Genomic DNA, 12,221 nt, shown 5'->3' with positions numbered 1-12,221 from the left:
AAGGCACCTATTTACACCACACTAGTCTCATAACCCAAGGACACAGAAACTACGTTCAAATTCAGCTGGAGCCTCACTGTTATAAAATGGCCCATGGTTTTTCTTAGGGTTCGCCTGAAGCAGTCTCTTGGCCTTTTTTTTTGTAAATAAAAGTAAGCAGAAACCACTGAACTATGTTACCAGTGAGAAAATGATCCACTGGTCAGCAAGGATAAACATCAGTTTTCTTTGGGAACTTGTATAAATTACACTGGTCCTTCCCAAACCCAATTCTCAATGATTCTAAATCAGGTGAATTGATAGAGGGCCTAGGATTCTGATTTTATTCTTTAAACATTATAGGTAATTCAAACATGCACTTTTCTCATGAAGATCATGAACAATCGTTTCTCAAACTGCATTCTAGAAGCACTTAGGGATCAAAATATTCCAATTACAGAGGATTATATAATCTCCAGTCTATAGCAGGGGTAGGCACACTTTTCTATAAAGGGCTGACAGTAAACACTTTAGGCTCTGCCGGTCCCTGGGTCTTAACGTGCCTTAGGCAATACATAAATGAATGGGTGTGGCTGTGTTCTAATTACACTTTATTAACAAAACCAAGTGAGGGCAGGCCATAGAAGACAGGCCATAGTTTGCTGACTCTGGCTTTATATATGCTCTTTGGTCTCTAATTTCAGACATTTGCAAGCTCCCTACAACAACTTTCAACTTTATCTTTTCATTTTAACAATCACCTGAAGACAAACATGTTGTGATTCAACTGGATCTACCACTTATGAGGCAACGCAGGAGTCATAGCTTCTGACCCTTGAGTACTTACTCTGTGCCAAGCCCACGTCTAAGTGTTTCATATGCGTTACCTGGTTTCCCTCTCACAAAATAGCCCTATAAGGTGGCAGATGAAACACAGAGAGACAGAGATTAGGGGCAGCTTGCCCCAAAGAGGCATATCTAGGAAGTGGTAGAGACAGATGCAAACTCTGGCAATCTGGTTCGAGCCCAATGATAGCCAGAAACCAGCTACATGATTCCAGTGTCCAGCTTGCATTTTTGCTTATGATTGAGTTAGTGGCAGATGGTAATATTTTAATTGCTGAGACACTGGATATACATCTATGTAAAGCGAAATGAACCACACTTAGGCATTACACATGGTAATGCCTCAATATGCATTGAATATATACTCTGAATTCCTAGTCTAGCAATGAGAATGAAGATAATTAAATATTTGTAAAATATACTGGAATCATACTGCAAATATGACAGTTGGGAAAGTTACTTAAACTATATTTGCCCCTCTCACTATCTCTAAAATGAAAAAATATATATCTATATCTATATCTATCTATATATATACACACACTACCTCAAAAGATTTTACATAAGATGAATGATATGCATGTAAAACAATTCAAGTAACAATTTAGTAGTAGCATCCCCAGGGGCACTAGGATTTCACTGCTGGGGTGAAACTTACATGCTTAGTATAGTAAATGTCCCATCAATGAAATGGTGAATGACAGGATGGCTGTACAGATAAACTAGAAAATAAAAGTTCCAGTTGGCTGGAACACATTCATTCTGCCAAATCAGGCATGACCTTAAGACTTTCGTTCACACACAGATTAGCTCAGTTGGTTAGGGCATAGTCCCCACACACCCAGGTTGAGGGCTTGATCCAGGGTCAGGGTACACGCAAGAATCAACCAATGAATGCACAGACAAGTGAAACAGCAGATCAATGTTCCTCTCTCTCCCCCGCCCTTCCTCTCCCTCTCTAAGGTCAACAAATGGAAGAAAAAAAAACTGATTAAGTGCTAGGCTTGCACTCTTTTACAGTCTGGTGTCCTAAGTGCGAGTTATATGCTGCCAAATGCAAAGAGGACAGGCTCTTTAAAAGAGAATTGTATTATAAAGATAAATCTAATCATGATTTAGACAGAAGGTGGAAGGAAGAGGAAGGAGTTGAAAGAGTCACATTTTTTAAATTGAAGTTACCTGCACTACAAATCAGTACAGCCATGGCCAGAGTAGACCAGTCTACATAGCACATTTTGTCTCCCGCCCTGAACAAGATATTGAACAGTGAAACATTAAGAAAGGTACCCCGGAGAGGGAACTCCGGGGTGATGCAAATGTCTCATATCTTGTTTGGTGTGGTGGTCACAAGGTGTATCCATTGCCAAAACAAAAAAAAATACTACACACTTAAGAAACACGTTTTATCCAATAGTAATCACATCACCATTTCTTAAAAAAAATGTGCTCCCTTGCTTTTTCTGAATGCAAAATGCGAGAGTTTAAAAGGAGCATATCCAATCTATACTCATGATAAAGTGAACTACAGAGTGACCTGATCACTTTCAAAACATTTCAGACAAGATACTCTTAACTTTCCAGAGAAGGGGTTGATGCGAAATAACTTCCTTGAGATCACAGACTACCTGGAATCCCATGTGTTGTGTTCTCATCTGCTGCAGAATCTAGGAATGGAGATATATATATATGTGTATATGTGTGTGTGTGTGTGTGTGTGTGTATATATATATATATATATTTTATCCACATTTCACCTGCTGTTCAACACTTTATGACTGAGGGTGGTCAGAGGAACATCTGTTTTGTTCCCCTGCAGGCCCCGGGTATGCCTGGAGGAAAGGAGCCTGGGAGGAAACAGGCCAGGCCTTGGAGTTTCCAACCAGAAATCCATCATCACCCAGCTCCCAGCTCCCACCAAAAAAAAAGAGGTGCGATCATCCGCCACGGGCCGTCCTCGAGCATAGAGTGAAAGTGAAGGCGCCTGGACGAGGGGCAGCGGCCGCGTCCCTCCAGGGCGGTGCCCCGCGGGCCCTCTGCGGGGGCAGCGCCCCCAGGCCTCGGCCCTGCGCTCTCGGGGGACTCCGTGCCCATCGCGCTTGCCCGGCATGGGACGATCAAAGGGCATGAACAGGTGGGTTACTCCCGCTCCCCCCCCACCCCCCAAAAAAAGGGGTGGGGGTGGCGGGGGGCGGCAGGTCGCTTCCGTGCCTAACTTGCAGAACTCTCGCTCCCTGGCCCGCGATCCAGGCAGTTTTTTAAAGCGGTAAATGCGGGGGTCGGGCCTGGCCTCGGAGCCAGGCTCCCCGTCCCTCATCCTGTCCACGGGGGACCCCGGGGGTCCGCAAACCCCGCGCCCCAAACACCAGGCGGGCCCCGCGCCCAGTGAGCCCCCCAGAGCTCTCTCGCACGCGCGTCCGCGCCTCCCTCGGATCGCGCGCTCCGCGGCCCGCGTGGGAGGCGGCCAGGCCCCCGTGGGAGGCGGCCAGGCCCGCGTTCCGAGCATCCGCCACCCCCCCTCAAGGTGAGGCGGCCCGCGGGCCAGCACCCCGGCCCCGCCTCCCGTCCCCCAGGGCCGCCAGCCTCACCAGTGGTTCCGGGCGGCTGAAGCTCCGATCGGGGGGCGCCCGGCCGCCCCGAACATGAACGACACCCGGGAGCCCGGCCTCGGGGCTCAGGCCCGAGAACTGGCTCCAACCACCGCGGCGGGGGCGGCGGCGGCGGCGACCTGCCCCGAGCAGTTCAGCATTTTGAGCCGGGGCTTCCGGGAGCGGGAGGGAGGCGGAAGCCGGAAGTCGGGCGCAACCATCCGTCCCGCGCCCCCCCGCCTCTAAACTCCCGTTTTTTACCCACAGAGACAACGAAGGGAAACTTCTCTTCCCGCTAGAAATGTACGGCTTTTTTCTTTCTTATGTTTCAGAAACGGAAACAGGGTGGAAAAAAGCGGAGTCCAAGGGAAGCGGGACTCCGCACCCCCCCCGAGGCCTGGCTTATGGTTTGGCCCGGTTGCCTAGGAGACCGATGACAACATCCGCGGGAAAGCAGAACCGCGGGTGATGGCCACGCTCGCCCGGCTGCAGACGCTGTCGGCCGCCGTGGGACATCAGTACTATTTTAGGAACAGGTGAGTCGCCCCCCCGCCCCCGGGGGACCCCTCAGAGACCTGGCTTGACTGTCGGCAGTGGCTTCTCAGCGGGGGCTTCCTAACAACACGATTCCTAATTCAAGAAGTTTAAGTCTTTGCCCTTCAGGGGCCAGCTGCACACATCGCCACAAGTTTAAAAGTGCTCTGACCCTACAGGGATTGACAGTGCATGGGCTGGGGGGCACAGATATCAGCTTGAGGTGATCTAAGTAGATAAAACTGTAAAATCAAGTGTTTTTCTTTGACATCGCCTCTCCGCAATTTGATGAAAGGAAGCATAAGAGCCTGATTGGGGTCCCCTGGGCTCCCCTTATCAGGGTGAGCTAAGAGGTCACCCATACCTGGAACGCGTGCCTCCGTCATGTCACAGACATTAGTGAACTCTGTCCTATGACACGTTCGTTGCCCTAAAGTGACAGGATTGAAACCACTGGGGGTAACGCGCATCAGCGTATTCATTAATAGGAGAGAGCTAAAGGAGACACTGGCAGCCTTGTCCATCTCCCTGCACACGAACTTCCATCTCAGGAAGACATTCATTTGAACAACGGCCTTCTGGAAGCAATGCCCCAGGAGTTCTTCCGACTTAGGAGACATGCGGAAGCAGAGAATGAGACGATGGTAGGATGGGGTGATGTGGGCAGACCAATGGGGGAAAAAAGGTCAAGGTCTTACTGACCTGCTCTTTTTCTAACGTTATTCTCACCGACTACCTTATAGCGAGCTCCCCGTACCTCTCTTGTAGCACTTAATCACAATTCAGTGGTGCATTGGGTGTGAGATAATATCCGTGGTCACTCTTAAACCGCAAGTGGAGAGAGAACACTTGGAGGAGACAGTTCCTTGGTTTGTTTCAGTGCCTTCCTTTATTGGTAACAGGGTGGTGGCAAAAATGCTTGCGCCTTCCAGTTGGCTCCAGAATCCTCCTGAAGTTGAAAGATGACATTCATGGGGAAATGCTATTATTACTAAGTGCTTAGGTTAGCACTTGAGTCCTCCAGGGCCCGGAAGTCCACGGAGAGAGACACTTCTCTGCCTAATGTAGAAAAAAGACTTGGAGCTGCCAAGAAGTGAGCAGCACATATGGGAGGAGCTGATGGGATGAGAGACTAGGGGGCCTTGGGAGACTGGGCATTGCATTGCCTGTCCAGCCCAAGCTCTCTGGACAGTTGCTTGCACAGGAAATGTTTTGTAGGTGTTCATGTTTTTGTTTTTGTTTTTTCTTTTAAATCCTCACCTGAGGATATTTTTTCCATTGCTTTTCAGAGAGAGTGGAAGGAAGAGAGAGAGAGAAACATCGATGAGAGAGACGCATCAATTGGTCGCCTCCTGCATGCGCCTGGACCTGGGCTGGGGATCGAGCCTGCAACTGAGGTATCTGCCCTTGGTCAGAACCGAACCCGGGACCCTTCACTCTGAGGGTCAACGCTCTAACCACTGAGCCAAACAGGCCAGGGAGGTGCTCATGTTTTGACCTACTGATCAGAGAGGCTGACTATTGTGTCTAGGATGTCACAGGTTGGAAACAGATAGCCCTTCCCCTCACACCCCCTCTAACACAGATTCCCTAGTTTCCCAGCCCACATGGCAATTTCTTTAGGATTTAACTGCTCAGGAAATGAAGTTAATAATAAAACATTTTAAAAAAACCCAACACAAAACATACATTGCAGGATCTCCTAATATATTCTAATACTTATGTATTGTAGCTCATTTACACTGCGCTGTGAAATAATAGTAATGAATGAATAGGACTATGAATGAAAATAGAACGTGGCCAATAACTTCCAAAATGTAGTTACTGACCTCTTACTGGGCATGTGGGTGATAATCCGAACACAGAGTTTATGCCTTTAAAGGAGGTTGAAATCCCTGAGACCCAATAGTGAAATGATAGTCAAAAAATAATAATTTTACACATCAATATATCTTATAACACGGGGCAGCTAATATTGGAATTTTGCTCTTGACATCTAAAATTGTTACAAGTTATATGATAGTGAGAAGGAAAACCTATGAAGTTTTTAATCTAGTATTTATTCAGCAGCTAATGCACGTAAGTTAGAAAAAGCACAGTATGCTCATTTGCAAAATGCATAGTTTTTGCATATTGCCGGAAAGATATTTAGCAGCACATTAAAAAAAAAAAAGTCTATTTACTGTCAGTTAATTTCTGGCCACGAATGGTACACATGAAGATGGTGTTATCCGGGGTTAGAGTACTTATTTCTAGTTGATGATGAAGTGACTGGAAACTTTCAGCCTTTTCTCGATGTTTTATTACATTCCCAGTAATACTTTTGATCTTTTGTCATTAATAATTCATTTCGTATTCATTGTGATAATACGGATCATAATAAATTTATTTCAAATTCATGGAGATGTCATATTTTATTCGCTGCTATTGGACTTCCATTGTAATTTGGAATTAATTAATATACCATTAAAATAAAGTGTTACGTACCCACATTTTTCATTTTAAACGTAATATATCTAGCAGTTCATGACATACTGTATGAGTACTCAGCAGCCCTGAGGTAACCCAAGTATCTGTAAATTTCATTTTTAAGCCATTAAAAAAAAAGGGGGGGGCAACAGATAAATGTGTATAGAAGTCAAATTTCAGCACATAAGTTAAAACTTAGCAGCAAGTTAACTATAAGTTATATTTTAAATGTTTTCCTTTAAGATGTATAGTTCTTGTAAGTATAGTACAATATGTGTGCTTGTATTATATGTGTTTTTATTTGTAACTCTGAAATGAGACAATCTAATTTTGCTCTTGACTGTATGTTCTGTGTTAGCATTATTACCAGGAGAGATTAGAAAACATAAAGAGCAAGGTTGCTATTTTAAAGTAAATTTTTTAATGCCCTGGCCAGTGTGGCTCAGTTGCTCAAGCACCGAAAGGTCACGGGTGCAATTCCTGGTCAGGGCACATGCCCAGGGTTCAGGCTCCATCCCTGGTCAGCATGCATATGGGAGGCAACTGATCGCTGTTTCTCTCTCCCTTTTCCTTCCTCTCTCTCTAAAATCAAGGAGAACCTATTTAAAAGTTAAAAAAAAAAAAAAAAAATGCCAAGAATAGTGGTGCCTGGCAAGGAAGTGTCAGTTTGTTTCCGATATTCTTCCTCTTTCCTGTTTATTTTCACAGAGCCTTTCAGGTGTCTGCCTGTCTTTCACCAGCAGCGCCCTGGGTTCATGCTGCTAAGAGCTGGGGGGACCTGTTGGCTCCTGGGCCACTCCTCCTCCTGGGACAGGGAGGGGGCTTCAGTGCTGTGAGTGGGCCTGTGGCAGCGTCTGCACCCAGATGACAAGTGCCAGTGTGTGCGCAGCCCCCGCCCCCCGGGAAGCAGCTTTGGTGAGACAAAGGTTGAGTGTTAGGAGTCACATTAATTATCTGTACGGAGCCACTGGGACTGCTTTGTGGGTTTCAAAGTGTAGTGGAGAGACCATCATTAAACACTCATTAGATATGACTGTGGGGAAGAAATAGTAGGGGGAGCTATGAGGGTGTGAACGCAGAGGCCCACCGTAGTCTGCGGAGTCAGGGAGGGCGCCCTGGAGGAAAGGGCCGGAAGCTGTTCTGTCTCCCACATGGGATACAGAAGGTGAGCCGAGAGGACAGTTGTCCTCCGTCTCTGCTCTCATTTTGTACACGCAGTGCAAGCAAACAGCTGCAGTGACTCTACTTTTTCCTCTTGTGATCTTGCCTGCTTCATTATTTCCCGAAAAATGTATCACGTCCATGTGGCAGTCCCATCTCAGTGCCTCCCGCCGTCAGCAAGGCGACTGATCCTCTTGTAGTTTTCCAGCTTGTCCTGCGTTTGCACCACCCCTGGTGCAACCAACCGCAGGGCTGCCCGGAATTCCCCCCACTCTTTGTCACATCTGCGTCCCCGCCTTTGCTTTTGTGGGTCCTCCTCGGTCAGGCTCCCTAGGTAGCTCTCCCTCCTTCTAGACCTGTCACCCGTCTGCTCATTTCCCGCCTCTTGGCCAGTGACTATTTAATCGCTCGTCCTACCCTCTTTCTCTGGCCAGCGCTACAGTCCAGTCTGAGAATTTTATTGTTTGAAGAGTTTTTAGTTTCCATCCTGTTTTTCTTCTGATGATGATGAATAAATTCAATGAAACCTATGTATTTACTCTAACCTTCAATGACAACAAAAATAACCTCTCCAAAAAACCCCAGAAACAAACCAACCACGTGCAATTATTGAGGGATTTTTTTTAAGTAAGAAATAAATAGCCAGTTTTTATTCATTCAACCAACGTAAAGTGCTAATTCTGCGCCAAGCAGCATTCTAGGAGCGAAATCCCTCCGTGGGCCCAGCAGCTGCCCTCAGCCGTATCCCTTTACCAGTCGGTAACGTCTGGTTAAAATGAACATGGAAGTCTGTCTTGATTAAACCTTTTCTTGCTGTAAGTTAATAAATCTAAGGTCTGAATTTTTAAATTTCTTTCTAATCTCCCGTTTCCTTGAACTAAAATGGACTTTCAGAGAATTCTACCTCGAATTGGCATTCTGTGATTGATTGATTTTACTTAGAGGCAATTCATTTAACAGATGTGTTGAATGAAATCTGCAGGCATTTTAATCTTGCCCGATATGTTTTTTAAAAAAATTAAAAATAGCACATTGCTTTTTTATTTTCTTATAGCATCGTTTGGAAATTAATTAGTTGCAAAGTATGTGGTTATAAAAATTAAAAAAGTAAAACTGTCAAGAGTACATGGACCCTCAGAGAAAGGTTAATTTTTAAAACATAGCTTAGGATTTCTGAAATGTTTTTTTTTTCTACTTAGCACCTTAATTTTATTTAAAATGACATTTGGATTATAATGATCACTTTGGAAGAAATTAAAGATTAAGTTTAACAGATTGACTTACTTTAGAATCATTTTAGTCGCTAATGAAATGCTTTATTTTATTTTTTAAGTGTTGTGGATACATTTAGAGAAAAAGAAAACAATGCAGCAATCAAAATCCAGAGCTGGTTTCGAGGTTGTCGAGTTCGGACATATATCAGGTATGTTGATGTTGTCGTGGAAAATTCAGATCTAGCATAAAAATATACTCCTTACAGAATGCAACTTGTGCATGTAGTGCTCACTCCAAATAATCTTTTATGTTACTTGTAATGAAGTTAATAAATTATATGATGCCCCTTTTAAAAATACAACTTCTGTTGGTCATCTTTTCATACATGTTAGGAAACTAAATCGTATTGACCATTTCTCAACTTTCAACTATTCTCAGTATTGTAAACATACTTGATAAAATTCTTCAAATTCCATAGATGTGACAAATGGCTGGACTTGTATTTGTAGCAAATTAATTCATTGACTAGTAAGAAAGAAAAACAAAAACAAAAAGCAAGCTCTCCCTTCCGATTTTTTCCAACACATTGGTAAGTGCATCCCTTCCGATTTTTTCCAACACGTTGGTAAGTGCAGGTAAATGATACCAGAACAATGCCATTCCTACTGCAAAGAGATTGACGTTGACCCTCAGCTGTTGCACTGTTTCTTCAAACCTTCCTTCAGTTTCCCTTCAGTTCTGAAAAACGATTTTCCTGGACAGAGGTGGGGGAAGACCATGACCCCTCAGTAATAACTGGAATGCGGGCCGGGATCACACCGCATACGTCCTCACATTGTTGGCCGGTGGGGACCAGGCGTGCGGATTAAAGCGTAAAGGTTTCTCCTTTGATCCCAATAAACTAGAACCGTGGCAGCCAAGAGGGTCGTTAGGATTCAGACCAACAGCACGTTCGCTTGGGCAGCCTGAGCGATACCAGGAAAGATCGAAGAGGGGAAGCGTCTGCTGACCTCAAGAATCACTTCTGAATTCTCATGGCAAGTCCCATCGGTGGCGCCTGGCTTAATTCTCAACTTGTCGCTATGGCCTGTATGAGAGTCTTAACATTAAAAAACATTTTAGAGAGTAAGTGTGGAAGAAAAATGGAAGTTTTAAAGAAATTGTCTAAGCAGGAGCCCCAAAGAACTACTGAGTAGTTGTCTATGCCTTTTATTCCAACTTGTAGGAATTATTCATTCTATCCCAGAATGACAACTCTCCACTTTTTAAAAGTACACATTAGGTTGGCTTTGAATTTGATTTTTTTTTTTATCACAGATATTAAGAGAGATTTTTGTTTCAATGAAAACGTGCTAATAAGCATATTTTCTCACTCAGATATTTACACAGAATATCAACGGTTATTCAGAAATGGTGGAGAAGTTGCTTAGGAAGGAAGTATTACCGCCTGACCGTGAAGGTAAATAATATACAGTGTATACATGTTAGCATTAAAATGACACAACCCATGCCCTAACTTGTTCACTTTGGTCATATTCACAGGTAATTTTAAAGTGATTTACCTAAGAACAAAATTGGATTTAGTGTTTTGTAGGAGACCTCATCTGAGAAGCCTTTCCTGATGTTTCCACGGAGAACTGATGACTCATTTCTTCCAAATCAGTTATAAGTTAATAAGGCAACATTTGTCACCCTTTAGTGTCAGAGCATAAAACTGAAACATTATATATATATTTTTTTTCCCTTCAGGGTGTCTCCTTTTAAATAAACACCAAAGTCGGAATAACTTAAGACTCTGACCTACAATTTGAAATGTTATTGACATTTTTTCATTATAATTCTGAAATTAATTTAGATGCGGTTCACCTGCTTTTAAAGAGGGTATTAACAGCGGCTGGGAGAAATAATGTCATTGGCTTTTAATTTCTGTGGGGTGGGTGTGTGTGTGTGTGTGTGTGTGTGTGTGTGTGTAAAAACAAAGGCTGCTTTAAAAATCAGCTGTTGATAACGACCAGATTGGTATCAGTTGCCAGGAAACAAGGCAAAGCATATGCCCAAAATACTCCTGATTATTTGATAATAAATCATTTTAATGATTCCACTCAGAATTATGAGACGAGGGTGACACTGATGTGGAAACTAACAGAGGCTGGGGCTCATCAGGTCTGTTGCCCAGATGTGCCTGGTTTCTGCAGCTTCCAATGCATCCGTGTAATGCAAATATTGTCTCTGTATCGGCCAATCTAGCAAATAAAGGCAGTGGATCTGGCCATGTTTATATGGATATATTCCTCGAAAAGGTCTCACTTATGGTTTTTTGGGGTTTTTTTGTAGGGCTTGTTTGTTTTGGCTTGGGTTTTTTTGTTTTGTTTTTTTGGTACTTTGAAAAGCAGCTGGGCTAGAGAATTGAGAATAAATATAACATCAGTTACTGGTTCACACGCGACCCCTCTCATAATGACCATCACTGTGTCCCAAGCACTTTTATCTCATTTTAATCCTCACAACAGCTCTAGAAAGTATGGGATGTCCCATTGCGTAAGGGTGGAAATCAAGACTGGGAGACCTTAAGTAAGCCGTTCAGAGCCACCGGCTGCTAAAAGCAGCGTCAGGAATTGAACCCAGCTCTGTGGCTGGAAAACACCTACACCCACCGAGCTCAACTGAACAGCAATATGATAAAAGCAAGAAATGTCTTTTTCCGAACCCCCAATTTTTCCAAATATATAATTTCCAATGCATTGTCTTTGTATAAAAATATTGAATGTTTATACCTGCCTCGATATAACTTGAAGAAAGGTGATTTTAGAGTAAATGTTTTGAATTCACCTCAAACACCAAGAATTATGCCTTGATTGCTCCAGCAAAGACAGAGAACGGAGAATGAAGTGACACCATTGTGCTCACTTGCGGATGACATATTGCAGCCAACTGTTTCTTAATTGCTTAGACCGTTGATAAATAATCCGGCCCGGCTGCTCTGCATAGAGTTTGCTTTGGATCAGACCAGGCAATTCGAACCGTACTAGTTAGGGTGAAATTCTTTTCTGTAAGTTCCTGTGCGTTGCTGGGAAGGAAACCCCTACATAAAAAGTTAAGGCACTCCTCGCAGTCCCCTCTGACTGTGCCTGAGACACCGCACCTGTCCCCCGGCCCCAAGGTGTTTCAGTGGAATGAAACTTGACGGAATGAAAACGGATCGTGTTGGGGGGAAAAACCCCACAACCTATTATATTTATTTACTGTTTATTGCCCGCCATGGGTTTCTTTAATTTTACATTTTTCGTTAAAAGATGGAACAGACCAGAAGCTTTATTTAAAGCCGCACTTCCACTGAAACAAACTGTGCGGCCCAAGGATGAGTTGCTGTAACTTACGGACAGTAAGAGACAAAGGCGTCTCCGCTTGAAAGAAACCAAGGCCTCAGGAAGC

The 12,221-nt window shown here is 44.0% G+C and overlaps 2 protein-coding genes across 3 annotated transcripts in view; one reads left to right on the top strand and one right to left on the bottom strand.

The window, feature by feature from the left end:
- GPATCH2 (G-patch domain containing 2) overlaps positions 1–3,586 on the bottom strand; it is a 70,692-nt gene extending 67,106 nt beyond the window's left edge. For both annotated transcript variants that reach the window (XM_016221212.2, XM_016221213.2), the window contains exon 1: positions 3,411–3,586. In XM_016221212.2, the coding sequence (XP_016076698.2) occupies positions 3,411–3,466 (56 nt within the window). In that variant the 5' untranslated portion in view covers positions 3,467–3,586. The remainder of the gene's footprint in view (positions 1–3,410) is intronic.
- A 292-nt stretch (positions 3,587–3,878) lies between these two features.
- SPATA17 (spermatogenesis associated 17) overlaps positions 3,879–12,221 on the top strand; it is a 47,952-nt gene continuing 39,609 nt past the window's right edge. Inside the window, exons 1-3 of the mRNA XM_016221155.2 lie at positions 3,879–3,946; positions 8,908–8,997; positions 10,167–10,248. Of these exons, the coding sequence (XP_016076641.2) occupies positions 3,879–3,946; positions 8,908–8,997; positions 10,167–10,248 (240 nt within the window). The remainder of the gene's footprint in view (positions 3,947–8,907; positions 8,998–10,166; positions 10,249–12,221) is intronic.

Source organism: Miniopterus natalensis, chromosome 21, assembly GCF_054644295.1.
Source record: "Miniopterus natalensis isolate mMinNat1 chromosome 21, mMinNat1.hap1, whole genome shotgun sequence".
Lineage (NCBI taxonomy): Eukaryota > Metazoa > Chordata > Mammalia > Chiroptera > Miniopteridae > Miniopterus > Miniopterus natalensis.
The sequence above is the reverse complement of the archived record's forward strand: the minus strand, read 5'-3'. Positions and strand labels throughout refer to the sequence as shown.